Genomic DNA, 13,914 nt, shown 5'->3' on the forward strand with positions numbered 1-13,914 from the left:
AATTTATGAAGTAAGTAATCTATTCCTGCAATACCTTATTTGGAATGTGGCCACTGAATATGATGAAAGTATTTTAGTCCACAAATGTAAGGAACAATTGGGATAGAGTTTGTTCTATTTGCAATACCCCCACTACAATAAGTGAATGAATATAGGTTACAAAACAAGATCAAGTCAAAATCTGGTCCAAGCTAAAATGCAGTGTCAGGAAGCGGATTTAATCATTTCTGTGGTGAGCCAGTAAAAATCCTAAATAACTATGGCTCATATTTATACTTTTCTTAGCGTCGCATTTGCGTAATTTTTTGATGCATAAGCGGCGCAAACTTACAAAATATGATATTATTTGTAAGTTTGTGCTGACTTTGCGTCTAAAAAGGACGCAAATGCGGCGCTAAAAAAGTTGAAATATGGGCCTATATATTTTTGCACCTTCTTTGACTAATACCCAATGAGAAGATGACACCCACAAATGGAAAAGAGAAGCAAACCCTGCCGCACACCTGGATCATGATATTCAACGCCAAACTCCGAAAGAAAATTGCTATCCAATATGGCTTTATTTTTTTTAATTACCTTACCGTATTCAATATAAATTGGGTCATATATTCATAATTCTAATGTATTTGCCAGTTTTCTACTTTTTTTGGTGATTATGGAACTCTTGCTCTAAAGATATCAACAAATATGTTATCAAGGCAAATCGTACGACCCTCTACAAGCACTTTCTGTGAATCACAGCAGACCCATGCTCATTGTATTCATTTGCAGTAACCCAAAGTTGAGCAAAAGATTGCAAAGATGCAAGAATGGATCCCCCGATCCAACTGGAGTGGATGCGTTCAGGCGGGGCTAGGACGTGGATCTGAACTCCACTTGCCACTTGCTCCTGCATCTCATTCATCAAACGGCAATGGATATTGGTGAAGAGCGTCGATCCACCTGCCAGAACTACATTCCCAAAGAGATCTCTGTGAATGTCTTTGTCACATTTCTTGATGCTGGAGAGGACCATATTGTGAATGCCTGGCTCTGTTATCCCAGCGGCACTGGGATTGAAAAGGGACTCTGGGGCTTTGAAGAGCGGGCTCCCAATATGGATCCTATTACCATCAGGAAGATTATAAGCTCGAAGGAGGTCTTTTGGCTCTTTCTTTGGATCCAGGGCTATGTAACACAGGGACTCCTTGATGTCTCTCACAATCTCTCTGTCTGAGGAGCTCTGGAAGGAAAATCCACTCTCCATGAGAAGTCTTGAAAGGTACATTGTAACATCTCTTCCAGCAAAATCTAGTCGTGAAACGCTATGCGTCAAACTGTGCCCGTCGAAGACGGCCACCGAGTGGGTAACACCATCTCCACTATCTAGGACAACTCCAGTGGTGTGCCCAGAAGCATAGAGCGCCAGCATAGCCTGCATGGCCACGTACATAGCGGGCACCTGAAAATACTCAAACATCACCTCTGCCATCTTCTCGCGGTTTTGGTGAGGGTTCAGCGGTGCGTCCGTGAGCAGCACCGGTCTGCTCCTAGATTTTATCTTCAGTGCTCGGTGGTAGAGATGCCTCCATATTTTCTCCATGTCGTCCCAAGAGGTCACAACCCCATGCTCCATGGGGAACTGCAGGCGCAAAACGCCTCTTTTAGCTTGAGCCTCTTCCCCAACATAGTACTCCCTGTGGCCAGCACCCAACATGGCTGGCCTGGTTCTTGGAAACCCCACAACAGTGGACATGACAGACCGCGGTGCGTTTTCTCCTGCCACTCCAGCCTTACACATCCCAGATCCATTGTCGATTACCACAGCTGACATGCTGACACTCTAGCAACGAAACTCGCTATCTGGGAGCTAAGACAGAAAACCCAGAGCACCGATAGAATCGTCACATTCTTTGAGAAGAAGGTTACCTTAGTAGAATTCTAAACTGCGTATGTCACAATGGAGCATCTTCTGCTGTTTCCTAGAGCGGCTGGCAATGCTTGTTTGCTGAAATCATACACACAATTTATGCATTTGCGTGCACTTTAAGTATAATTTTATAATGAATAAATACATAGGCTAAATTAAATAAACACGTGGAGTTTTCCTGTGATGCACCAATGGAGAGGGCCTGTGCATTCCTCCACCAAAATTCTAACATAGTTTGGATGAGTTGAAACATTATGTCGTTTTTGTCTCTTATTTTTATCATGGGCATTTCCAACGCAGATACATAGGATCTGCACTAAATTAAATAAATATATTCAAGGGTTCAGAGTTTTTCTCATGGGACTGCCGGGTTGCCGAATACCAAATAAAGGTATAATCTTGATTGCCCAGCTCTGTTTGCCCTGACCCTCACTTCATCATCAGAGCTACTGAATGTGCCAGGAGGCAAAACAGAAAAAATAAACACTGAACTTGCCATACACGATAATTTGCCTTGGACTGCAAAGCATCATTTGCTTGAAGCAATACATGAACCTACATGTTTGCTTAAAATGTTGGAATCTGACTGTGTGTGTGTGTTTGCGTACAGATATATTGACACAAAGGACTATATAAAGTCAAATGCTATCTATCTATCTATCTATCTATCTATCTATCTATCTATCTATCTGTCTATCTATCTTGCTCAGATTAGCGCTTCGATGTATCTGCCGGAATGCGCTCTAGAAATACTCTATCTATCTATCTATCTATCTATCTATCTATCTATCTATCTATCTATCTATCTATCTATCTATCTATCTATCTATCTATCTATCTATCTATCTATCTATCTATCTACCTATCTATCCTCTTTGCAATTGCCCTTTGTAGGTGCTCCCTCCAGTTTCATCTGTGTCCCAGTGTGTGCCACCTGAAAATCCCTTCTGGAGATGCCACTTGGCTCTCCTTTTTTCCTAAGGGTGTTTGGTCAGATTTCTCAGGTCATTTGTGTTGATTACAAGGGACAGGAGCAAAAGTGTTGCTCAGTGAATTTCATCACAAGACCAGAGGGCGTCATTATGCATTAATCTTTTAATGCCACTTCATGCAGCAGTAGTGCTAAAGAAACTATTGTAGTTTGTATGGGATCTTCACATGCAGGGCTGTTCCAGTGACTTCATTTTTGTGTAGAAGTGAAGGAGCAGGAATGCTCTGGTATTGCAAACCTTAATTTGTGAAGAAACATAAGTTCAAGTGCTCAAACCTTTTCATAGGCGTCCACTGCCAGCTCGGCCAACTACCTGGGTTAATGAATAATAATACCACCCAGTCTTGAGTCCAGCTCATGCCTCTCTCGTCCACCATCCTGCACCTATGTCTATTTACTCATATGTGCAACTTGTTTTTCAGCTCTGCTTTCTGATTTGAACCCTCATGTTTCCCTACTACCTTCTTTCTCCTCTGTCTGCCTTTTCTCTTGCTCTGTGTCTAAGTCTGATGATGAAAAAACATGTCCAGGCCCCACCAAAGATCAGTGCTGAAGCCCACCACCTGCAACTACAGGCTGAAAACATGCACTGATTAATTACAAGCCCTGGGACTTTCTTCTGTGACAGCTTCAGCCCCACCCTGGAAAGTGCACCCCCTAAAAAATGGTATTGCTTAAGTGTATTGCTTAAGCTCTGTAAACTAGACATCTGAAAATGTGAACACGCTGCTAAACATTTTCTTTCACTCCAAACATCATTTTCTGGCACAGACTCAAAGTAAACGGAAGCTCCAAGAGTTTATTTATCAGAAATGCTGATGTTTGACTTCTACAGTACGATAAAGAACTAAACGTTTACATGTACCGATAAGTTATTTTCAGAAAAACAGGTTGGATTAATGAGGTGTGCGAGTGAGATCCTCAGTGCTATACAAATGCGGACAGACATTCAATGTACAGAAATATTCCTAATATAAATCATTCTACTTAGAGTGCACGCAGACGTGTGCAAATGGCATCCCTATAGAGATCACCAACAACACGCACCGGGGTGGAGAGGACGCAAGCTGGCTTTGAGAGGGTTGGGGTACCAGACCTGCTGACACATGGCAGCAGGATTTGAAGTTGTACTGTTCAGAGTTTTTGATGACTTTAAGACAGCATGCAAAGCCCAAGCAGAAGCCATTTTGACCCAGAAATCTCAGATCCATGAGGACAGAGTGAGTGAATAGTTGTTTTCGTAGAGGCTGGGTTCTGGAGGTTCCATGAGTATGTAGGTATTGTGAGACCTGCAACACAGCATGACATGCATGTGGGGACATTAACCAATCTGGGGAAGACAAGAGAGTTCTTCAAAGGCTTCATAGCTTCTACAGAGGAGCTACTGTTGTCTCTGTGCAATCCACAGATGACAGCGCTTTGAAGACTGTGTCGTCGCTTTGGTCTGACAAAGGTGGAGCATTTCAGAAATGAGGCCAGAGCCCCTAGCCTCAGTATTCTGGGATTGTTGAACCAGTGGCTGCTGGAAATTTAAGAAAGAAGGTACATCTGTCTTCAATGAGAAGGTTCTGTATAGTGGTACTGACCCTCCACAACAGTGCAGAGGGTTCTAGCATCCAAACGCCCCAAAGGTGAAAAGGCAAACATGGGCACTGTTTTTGCTGAGATGCCGGACCCACTAAGGCACAGGCAAGTTATTAAAGCGGCATCAAGGAAACCCAGCATGGTAGTCAGTGACCCCAAAAGGCACATGTTTCATGGTTTATGCGACTTAGACAAGACTTGTAGGTCCTGAATTAATTGCACGAAGGTTGTAAAAAGGGTATTGAGGTATCACTCTGGTATCCTGCAGATCTTAAAGTATGAAATGTGGGGAAAGCCTGTGGTAAGCATAAATCCCAAGGCGGCCAGAGAACTTCTCACCATGAACAAGCAGGATGGAAGGGAGTAAGGGACTTGCTGGTGACCATTATGGGAACATGTGGTGGCCTCCAGAGACTCTGGAATGGATCAAGGTCTGTAGGCTTTTCTTCAATTATGCATGGATGGTTTTTATGACAGTGGTATCTGCTTTTACATTAAATGATATATTGATAGGTGGGATTTCTTACCCCCATGCCACCCACTTGTTGAGCTAATGATTATTACTTGAATAGCGTGGTAAATTTATCAGTTGTTTCAATGCTAGTGCTTGTCACAGTTGGAATTGTACCACTTCCATTAGGGTGGCTTGACCTTAGGTTCCTTTGGTTTGCTGGACCTGGATGTTGTATATGTTACCCCTTTAGTGCCTAATGAAAAAGAACACAGAACAGAAGACACAGAACATGAACATCCTTAGAGACTATGCCCTACTGTGCTCAAGGGGTGAGGAAAGCGAGGCACACACTTATTTCTCTGGTGTGAAAAGTGAGCTCCATGAATAATAAAAACAAAGACAAAAAACATCAGTAATGTAGTAAAGGTTCTAATTTAGCTCAGAGATCACTCACTGAAAACAGAAATTGTCACTTAGACTGAGGGCGTGAAAGCTCCAATGTTGAAATCTCCTAGAGAGGCCTTTAATCGGCAGGCTAGGTTATAAAATGTGAATATTCTGTTAAGTGTGTATTTCTCTAATGTAAACACCAGTGTCTGGGCACAGGGCCAATGAACACTCAGTTTCCAAGTATTTATTTATAATAGTTATGTCTAGCTTCAACTGAAAAACATTATCGGTTTGAGTGTTTGCTTGCACTTACAAAAACATGTTGGGAAAACAAGTTTCAGTAACTAGCTGGAGTAATGTTTACCCTCCTCACTGAGAGAACAGGCTTCCAGGGTGTAAAAACTTACACCACTGTGCATAGACGTGAACATGAGTGATGCCACCATCAACCCTTCCATGTGACTATGGGGCTTTTTCTTGATAACCCACTGCATTCTGGGAGGTGTTGCTTTGCTGAAGTCATTGGACAGACAGACAACAACACACCTGAAATCAAGGGTTAGTTAGTGGAAACGTGCAAGGACACTGCTTGATCAGACTGGGGGGGGTGAGCATTAGATGTTCCTACTATCAGGCTGGCAAATAATGTTTAAATACATTAGCAACAAGCAGGACACATAAAATGGGCCTAATGGGTGGTGGGCAGGGAGAGGAATGCTGTTTGGTAGGAGCAGTAAAAGGGAATACACAATATTCTGCAAAATAACCAATATTTTTGAGGATTTTCAAACAGAGTGTACGTTTTTTGTCTAAGTGTGTTAGACCTGTCAGCTCTTGGTGTGGTTTCCCGTCTTTTGGCTTCTGACCTCCTATACAGTATTTGATCCTGTGATCAATTTCGTTTTTGTTGGTGGCTTTAGGACTCTGGGCACTTTACCACTGCTGGCCAGTGCTAAAGTGCAAGTGCTCTCTAAGTTGTATTGGTAATTGGCTTATCCAAGATTGGCATATTTGATTAACTAGTAAGTCCCTAGAATAGTGCACCAGTGGGGTCTAAGTGGGAAGCGTATGCCAGACATGGGCCCCATGTTCCCTGCACCACTGGATTCAAGCTAGCCTGGCTAATGAGGGGTGATACCCCGAATCCGGTCCCAGGATGCTTGTTTCCAGTCCAGGGAGATTGTGGCCTGGCAGTTCAGGCTGAACTGTTCCTGTGGGGAGCAGGGTCAAGATTGATTTCCATATGGTTGGGCCCAAACTGGGGTGGCGTGGTGGCCAAAAAAACGATGGATTAAACCATGATCTTTGTGACTGGGGGTGAATGTTTGCATTGTTGAGCCTTACAGCCAGCATCTGTTCTTTTCATTTTCTGCATAGACAAAGCTACATGTTTGTAACAACATGATTGGAGTACACAGCTTACTCTCAAACACACCACCCAATGCTCCCCAAACAAGTCAGATGACATACCCAGACTCTACTACCAACACACATAAGGGCAGGCCCTCACCGAACCACACAGAAGAATGCTTCAGGACCATATTGCATGTATGAAATGCTTGATACATTAAATAAAACGACACTAAACAACATCCCCACTACCTTACCGCCTATGAAAATACATTTTATAAATGTTCTTACAAAATTTTGAAGACTTAAAAAGATTCTAAAAGCTATTTCTGAAGGCTTTAATGTTATTTTCTCCATCACTGGCTGCAAATGCTACCCAACCCTAACGCTACTTGCCCTTACTTGCAATACAACTCATCTTTCACACAAGACTGAGTACATCTGCCAATAGATTTAATATGAACTCTCAGGTTCATTCTCATCTGAGAAGCTCAGGAAAGAGTGACAGCATGTTGGCTGGTAATCACTTGCCGCATGTAATATACTCACACGGCTTCTCACGTGTGACTTGTTTTACAAAGCGAGAACAAGTCAATAGTGTGTCTGTAACAAAACACTTGCTCTGCAGCCAGGTCTGTTATGCAATTTGGAGTGGCCCAAGGCAGGGGGCGGTTTCCATCAGGGAGTGCACACCATGGCAAGCAGGCCCATTCTTTACGGTTGACATGCTGGAAGGCTGTAATTCGAGTCTGCCGTGCCTTTAGGACAGCTCTCTGAAAGTAAGCGCTGTTTCTATTTTGAGCGTCTGTCTGAGGCTTTGGGAAGAACAAGTTGAAACTGGAATTCCTTATTCAGGCTCAGAATGCCCCTTGTGTGAACTAGTCACTCTCGCACAAAAACATCTTTAGTGTGTATTTTTTTAATATACATATATATATATATATATATATATATATATATATATATATATATATATATATATATATATATATATATATATATATGTGTATTTTTTTAATATACATATATATATATATATACATATATATATATATATATGTATATATATATTAAAAAAATACACACTAAAGATGTTTTTGTGCGAGAGTGACTATATGTTACCTACACAAGAAAATAAATTCATGAACTAAATACGAGCGCATTGGATTCAATTGATTTTGATATTTGAGAGATACGTGATGGGATCGGTGCAGCCGCCAGATGACTATCAGCCCATCTGTTGAAGAAATAATATATATATATATATATATACAAAAAATACACACTAAAGATGTTTTTGTGCGAGAGTGACTAGTTCACACAAGGGGCATTCTGAGCCTGAATAAGGAATTCCAGTTTCAACTTATATATAAATCAGACAAATTGGTCAAGAAAGGCGCACTCAGCTGCTGGCACAAGCGTTGGGGATAGACCAACATCCTTTACTTTAATAGCAAATCCAAAAAGATGACGCTGCACTCCCAGGAGCTTTTTGATTCCAAGTGTTTAATGAGGATTGTCATTGTCCTCTCAACAAACAATACCAACGTGTTTCGACTATTGCACTCTTGTTCGGGTTGTATTGGTACCACTTAACTTTGCATATGAAACTTCCATTTAGGTTGGGAATGCTTTAATACATTGTTGCAAACAATTGTCATCAATGATTTATGGCGATCAGTGGGGTAATGAGACATTTGTTTGTAAAATATTTTTTTTCATGTTTAGTATTTTCAAAAAGTTTGATGTGTCTTTAAATCAGAGGGTGCTGGGTTTCACCTTGTTTTGCTCTGACAAAGACCATGTTGGTCGATACGCGTGAGTGTTCAATAAACCTCTGTTGTGCTGTATTCTGGAGTGCAAGCATTTCTGGTGTGGACTATGAAGGAATGCTTCACATATATATATATTTACATACATATATATACTTATGTGCCAGTTGCAACATAACATTTTAAACCAAAAATAAAAAAGACTGATATTCACCAGTTATAGCTAACTGAAATAATTATATCTCGAGCCCTGAAGTAACTATAGCTCACGCCCAGCAAGCGCAGAGTTGTCATAGCTGAGTAATTTCAGATGCAATCAGTGATGTTATCAATACTGTCAGTGAACATGCCATGAAGGCAGAACAAAGGATTTCCTCTGAGAGAGGGTGTTACACCCTCTCCCTTTGGAAATAGGTGTGAAGGGCTGGGGAGGAGTAGCCTCCCCCACCCTCTGGAAATGCTTTGATGGGCACAGATGGTGCCCATCTCTGCATAAGCCAGTCTACACAGGTTCAGGGATCCTCCAGCCCTGCTCTGGCGCAAAACTAGACAAAGAAAAGGGGAGTGACCACTCCCCTGACCAGTACCTCCCAGGGGAAGTGCCCAGAGCTCCTCAGTGTGTCACAGACCTCTGCCATCTGCCATCTTGGAAACAGAGGTGTTGGGGGCACACTGGACTGCTCTGAGTGGCCAGTGCCAGCAGGTGACATCAGAGGGGCTCCTTCTGATAGGCTCTTACCTCTCTTGGTAGCCAATCCTCCTTCCTTGGTAGCCAAACCTCCTTTTATGGCTATTTAGGGTCTCTGCTTTGGGGAATTCTTTAGATAACGAATGCAAGAGCTCACTAGAGTTCCTCTGCATCTCCCTCTTCACCTTCTACCAAGGATCAACCGCTGACTGCTCCAGGACGCCTGCAAAACTGCAACAAAGTAGCAAGACGACTACCAGCAACATTGTAGCGCCTAATCCTGCCGGCTTTCTCGACTGTTTCCTGGTGGTGCATGCTCTGGGGGTAGCCTGCCTTCACCCTGCACCAGAAGCTCCGAAGAAATTTCCCGTGGGTCAATGGAATCTTTCCCCTGCTAACGCAGGTACCAAAAGACTGCATCACTGGTCCTCTGGGTCCCCTCTCATCCCAACGTGCGTGATCCCTGGAACACAGCAACTCTGTCCAAGTGACTCCCACAGTCCAGTGACTCTTCAGTCCAAGTTTGGTGAAGGTAAGTCCTTGCCTCCCCACGCTAGACTGCAAAACTGTATTCCATGTGATTTGCAGCTGCTCCAGCTCCTGTGCACTCTTCCAGGATTTCCTTCATGCACAGCCAAGCCTGGGTCCCCAGCACTCCGTCCTGCAGTGCACAACCTCCTGAGTTGTCCTCCGATGTCATGGGACTCCCTTTTGTAACTTTGCGTGGACTCCAGTTCACTCTCCTTCTAAGTGCCTGTTGGGGTACTTCTGCGGGTGCTGCCTGCTTCTGTGAGGGCTCTCTGAGTTGCTGAGAGCCCCCTCTGTCTCCTCCTCCAAAAGACGACATCCTGGTCTTTGCTGATCCTCAGCAGCACCCAAAAACCTCTACTGCAACCCTTGCAGCTAGCAACGCTTGTTTGCGGTCTTTCTGTGTGGGAATACCTCTGCAAGCTTCATCACGACGTGGGACATCCGCCTTCCAAAGGGGAAGTTCCTAGTCCTCTTCTTTCTTGCAGAACTCCAAGCTTCTTCTAACCAGGGGCAGCTTCCTTGCACCTTCATCTGGGGTTTCCTGGGCTCCTGCCCCCCCTGGACACTGTCGCGACTATTGGACTTGGTCCCTTTGTCTTACAGGTACTCAGGTCCGGAAATCCGCTTGTCACCGCACTGCTGGTGTTTGTTCTTCCTGCAGAATCCCCCTATCACAACTTCTGTGCTCTCTGGGGGTAGTAGGTGCACTTTACACCTACCTTTCAGGGTCTTGGGGTGGGCTATTTTTCTAACCTTCACTGTTTTCTTACAGTCCCAGCGACCCTCTACAAGCTCACATAGGTCTGGGGTCCATTTGTGGTTCGCATTCCACTTTTGGAGTATATGGTTTGTGTTGCTCCTATATCTATGTGCTCCTATTGCAACCTATTGTAATTCTACACTGTTTGCATTACTTTTCTTGCTCTTACTTACCTAATTTTGGTTTGTGTACATATAACTTGTGTATAGTACTTACCTCCTGACTGAGGGTACTCACTGAGATACTTTTGGCATATTGTCATAAAAAATAAAGTACCTTCATTTTTAGTAACTCTGTGTATAGTGTTTTGTTATGATATTGTGCATATGATATAAGTGGTATAGTAGAAGCTTTGCATGTCTCCTAGTTCAGCCTAAGCTGCTTTCCCATAGCTACCTTCTATCAGTCTAAGCTGCTAGAAACACCTCTTCTACACTAATAAGGGATAACTGGACCTGGCACAAGGTGTGGGTACCTCTGGTACCCACTACAAGCCAGGCCAGCCTCCTACATCCCCCCATTGCCAAGCTAAATAGTAAAAGCTCCAAATCTGGGAAGCTTAAAAATATTGTCAAATTGTTCTCGGGTCATGTTCCGTAGACCTAAGAAAACATAAGGTTAATTTTTTTAAAGTATTTCTGGGTGGCTGCTGCACTCTCTGCAGCAACCCACAACAAATATGCTAGTGGTGCATTATTAGGCGCTCATTCCCGGAGCAGAGGCTGCATGTTGCTGATGCACACGATTTATGTCTTCTCTTGCTGTGTAAATTAATGGGAAGTTTACTTCCATGTCCAGTACTTTTTCATTCCTAAAATTGGAACAGTTCCCAAAATAGTTGTGATTTCTCAATAGACTTGAAATGGCCCCAATGTTCCACCACAGAGCACTGCTTCTATTTGCTTCATGTGATACTGTTTCACTCTATTGCATTTTTGTTGTGAGAGGTCACAACATTGACAACAAAGACAGAGAGTTATTGTAAGCATATGGGCACGGTATATGTAAATAAAAATATAATTTAATATCAAGTTGTGTGATAGAAAGACAGCACCACAAAAAATCAGTTGAAGAAATGAAATACAAATTATAATGCAACTTTTATGTACCCTGATATTAAAATAGTTAGAAATAATGTCATTCTATAGCAAAGATATTTCATGCTTGGCCTCTGCATTCAGGGAAGTCATTTCTAGAAAAAGTGGATTTGGAAGCACAGCATGGCCCACGGCACCCTGCTCCTGTTCAATGCAAAGGGGGTGAGCATAAGCCTAAAACTCAGCTGGAGAGGTCTCTCATTCCCATACTTACTCCTTTTCCCTTCTCATGTTGTGCTTTCACTGTATTAACCCCTGAGCTGAGCCCTCTTTTGGCTATTTGGGGTAGTTTGCGCTTAGACCCCCATAACTTTTTGTCTACATTAACTATCCAAAGCAAGCCAAATTTGCATCCTTTTTTCCAACATCATGGGGGTTCTAAAGGTACCCAGAGTTTGTGGGTACCCTGGAGGAGACCAAGAAATTAGCTAAAATACAGCTAAAATTTGGTTTTTGGGGGGGAAATGGGGAAAAGGTGCTGCAGAAGAAAGCATCTGGTATTTTCCCTGCAAATGGGATAAACAAAGGGTTTGCAGTGCTAAAATCATAATTTTCACAGCTTTCAGGAACAGGCAGACGTGAATCAGAAAACCAATTTTTTTAACACAGTTTTGACATTTTACCAGGGCATACCCCATATTTTTTGTGCTTTTAGTATCCTTCAAGTCGGTGACAGGAGAGTGAAACCAATGGTGGATCCCAGACAGCTAAATGTTTCTGAAAATTAGACAAAATTCTGAATTCAGTAAGGGATCATTTGTGTAGATCGTTTAACGTTTTCCTATAGAAAGTAACAGTTGCAATAACAAATATTGAGATTGAGTTGAAAAAAACTGCCATTTCTGTCTATGGTTTTTTCCAACTATGTCAGATTTTTGAAAGTTATATACCATTACATCTGCTGGACCCTTCTAGTTGTGGGGCTATATGGGGCTTGCAGATTCATTCAGAATCCAAGGTACCCAGAGCCAATAAATGGGCTGCACTTGGCAATGGGTTTTCATTATATAAAAGGTAAAATATAAAAAATGAAAAACAGGTATCAAGGAAACCTATGCATTTCCGAACTGAGCACAAGATATGGAGTTTAGAAGCAGTGGTTATTTGCACATCTCTGAATTCAGGGGTACCCATACTAGCATGTAAATTACAGGGCATTTCTCAAAATGACTTCTTTCTTACACACTGTCTTACATTTGGAAGGCACAAATGTAGAGAAAGACAATTGGTAATAACACTTGTTCTTCTATTTCCTCCAAGTCTCCCGATAAAAATGGCACCTCACTTGTGTGGATAGGCCTAGTGGCCGCGACAGGAAACGCCCCAAAATGCAACATGGACACATTATATTTTCCCACTGAAAACTGACTCGATTTGGGCAAAGTATCTAGCTGTGAATTTTGGCCTCCAGCAGAACCGGCACCTACGGAAACCTAGCAAACCTATACATGTTTTAAAACTAGACACCTAGGAAAATCCAGAATGGAGTGACATGTGGGGCTCTCAATAGGTTCTGTCACCCAGAAACCTTTGCAAACCTCAAAAGTTGCCTAAAAAACACATGTTCCTCACATTTCAGCGATGCAAAGTTCTGGAATTTGAGGGGAGCCACACTTTTCCTTTCTCTCAGCATTCTCCTGATAAAAATAATACCTCACTTGTGTGGGTAGGGGTAGTGCCAGCAACAGGGAAGGTCCCAAAACATATTGTGGCAATAACAATAGCTAAAGTGAGTGTCCTAATTAGTCCTGGGATCGGGAACCATTTAGGGAAACCCATCAAACCCAGACATCTCTGAAAAGTAGGCATCAAGAGGAGTCCAGGGAGGTCTAACTTGTGAGGATTCCCCACAATTGTGTTCCCCAGAATGCCCTGCAAAGGTAAAATGTTGAATAAAAGCAATGTTTTACACTAGCATACGTAGAAGGCAGATTTGGTGACAAAATTACTAGTGGGTGTGTGTGTAACAGTAAATGTCAGTCACCTTACCTTCACTTCTTCCCTCAATCAGCAAGTTCTCTCAAGACACTGAAAAAAACAAAAAAGACACACTATTACTTCACCTTGCCACATACCCATCATCACAGCTTTTAGCACTGGTGGCGCTCAGTCCAACAATAATTTTTGGTGCTCCCACTCCCATGACCTCCTCAACGGATTCCCTCCCTGCCACCCAGCAAAAGTGCCCTTCATGTGTCCATAGCCCCCCTCGCACATACATTTAGGCCCTCATTACAACCCTGGCAGTCGGTGATAAAGCGGTAGTAAAACCTCCAACAGGCCGGCGGTAACCAAAATGGAATTATGACCACAGCGGAAACCGCTCAGACAGGAAGCCACTTTAACACACCGACCGCCACGGCTGTAGCAACAAGCACCACGGCAGTA

General features: G+C 42.9%; 1 protein-coding gene across 1 annotated transcript; it reads right to left on the reverse strand.

Annotated features, from left to right (window-relative positions):
- Positions 1-633: 633 nt before the first annotated feature.
- On the reverse strand, positions 634-1,767 carry LOC138267745 (actin-1-like). The gene has a single exon (XM_069216926.1). It carries the CDS (start codon positions 1,733-1,735, stop codon positions 716-718), a length of 1,020 nt encoding a protein of 339 aa, XP_069073027.1. The 5' UTR covers positions 1,736-1,767; the 3' UTR covers positions 634-715.
- Between the last annotated feature and the right edge of the window lie 12,147 nt (positions 1,768-13,914).

The sequence above is a fragment of the Pleurodeles waltl genome, chromosome 12 (assembly GCF_031143425.1).
Source record: "Pleurodeles waltl isolate 20211129_DDA chromosome 12, aPleWal1.hap1.20221129, whole genome shotgun sequence".
Classification (NCBI taxonomy): domain Eukaryota; kingdom Metazoa; phylum Chordata; class Amphibia; order Caudata; family Salamandridae; genus Pleurodeles; species Pleurodeles waltl.

Excerpts from the sequence above, each read along its gene's own strand:
- LOC138267745 (XM_069216926.1), bottom strand. The coding sequence starts at position 1,735 with ATGTCCACTGTTGTGGGGTTTCCAAGAACCAGGCCAGCCATGTTGGGT.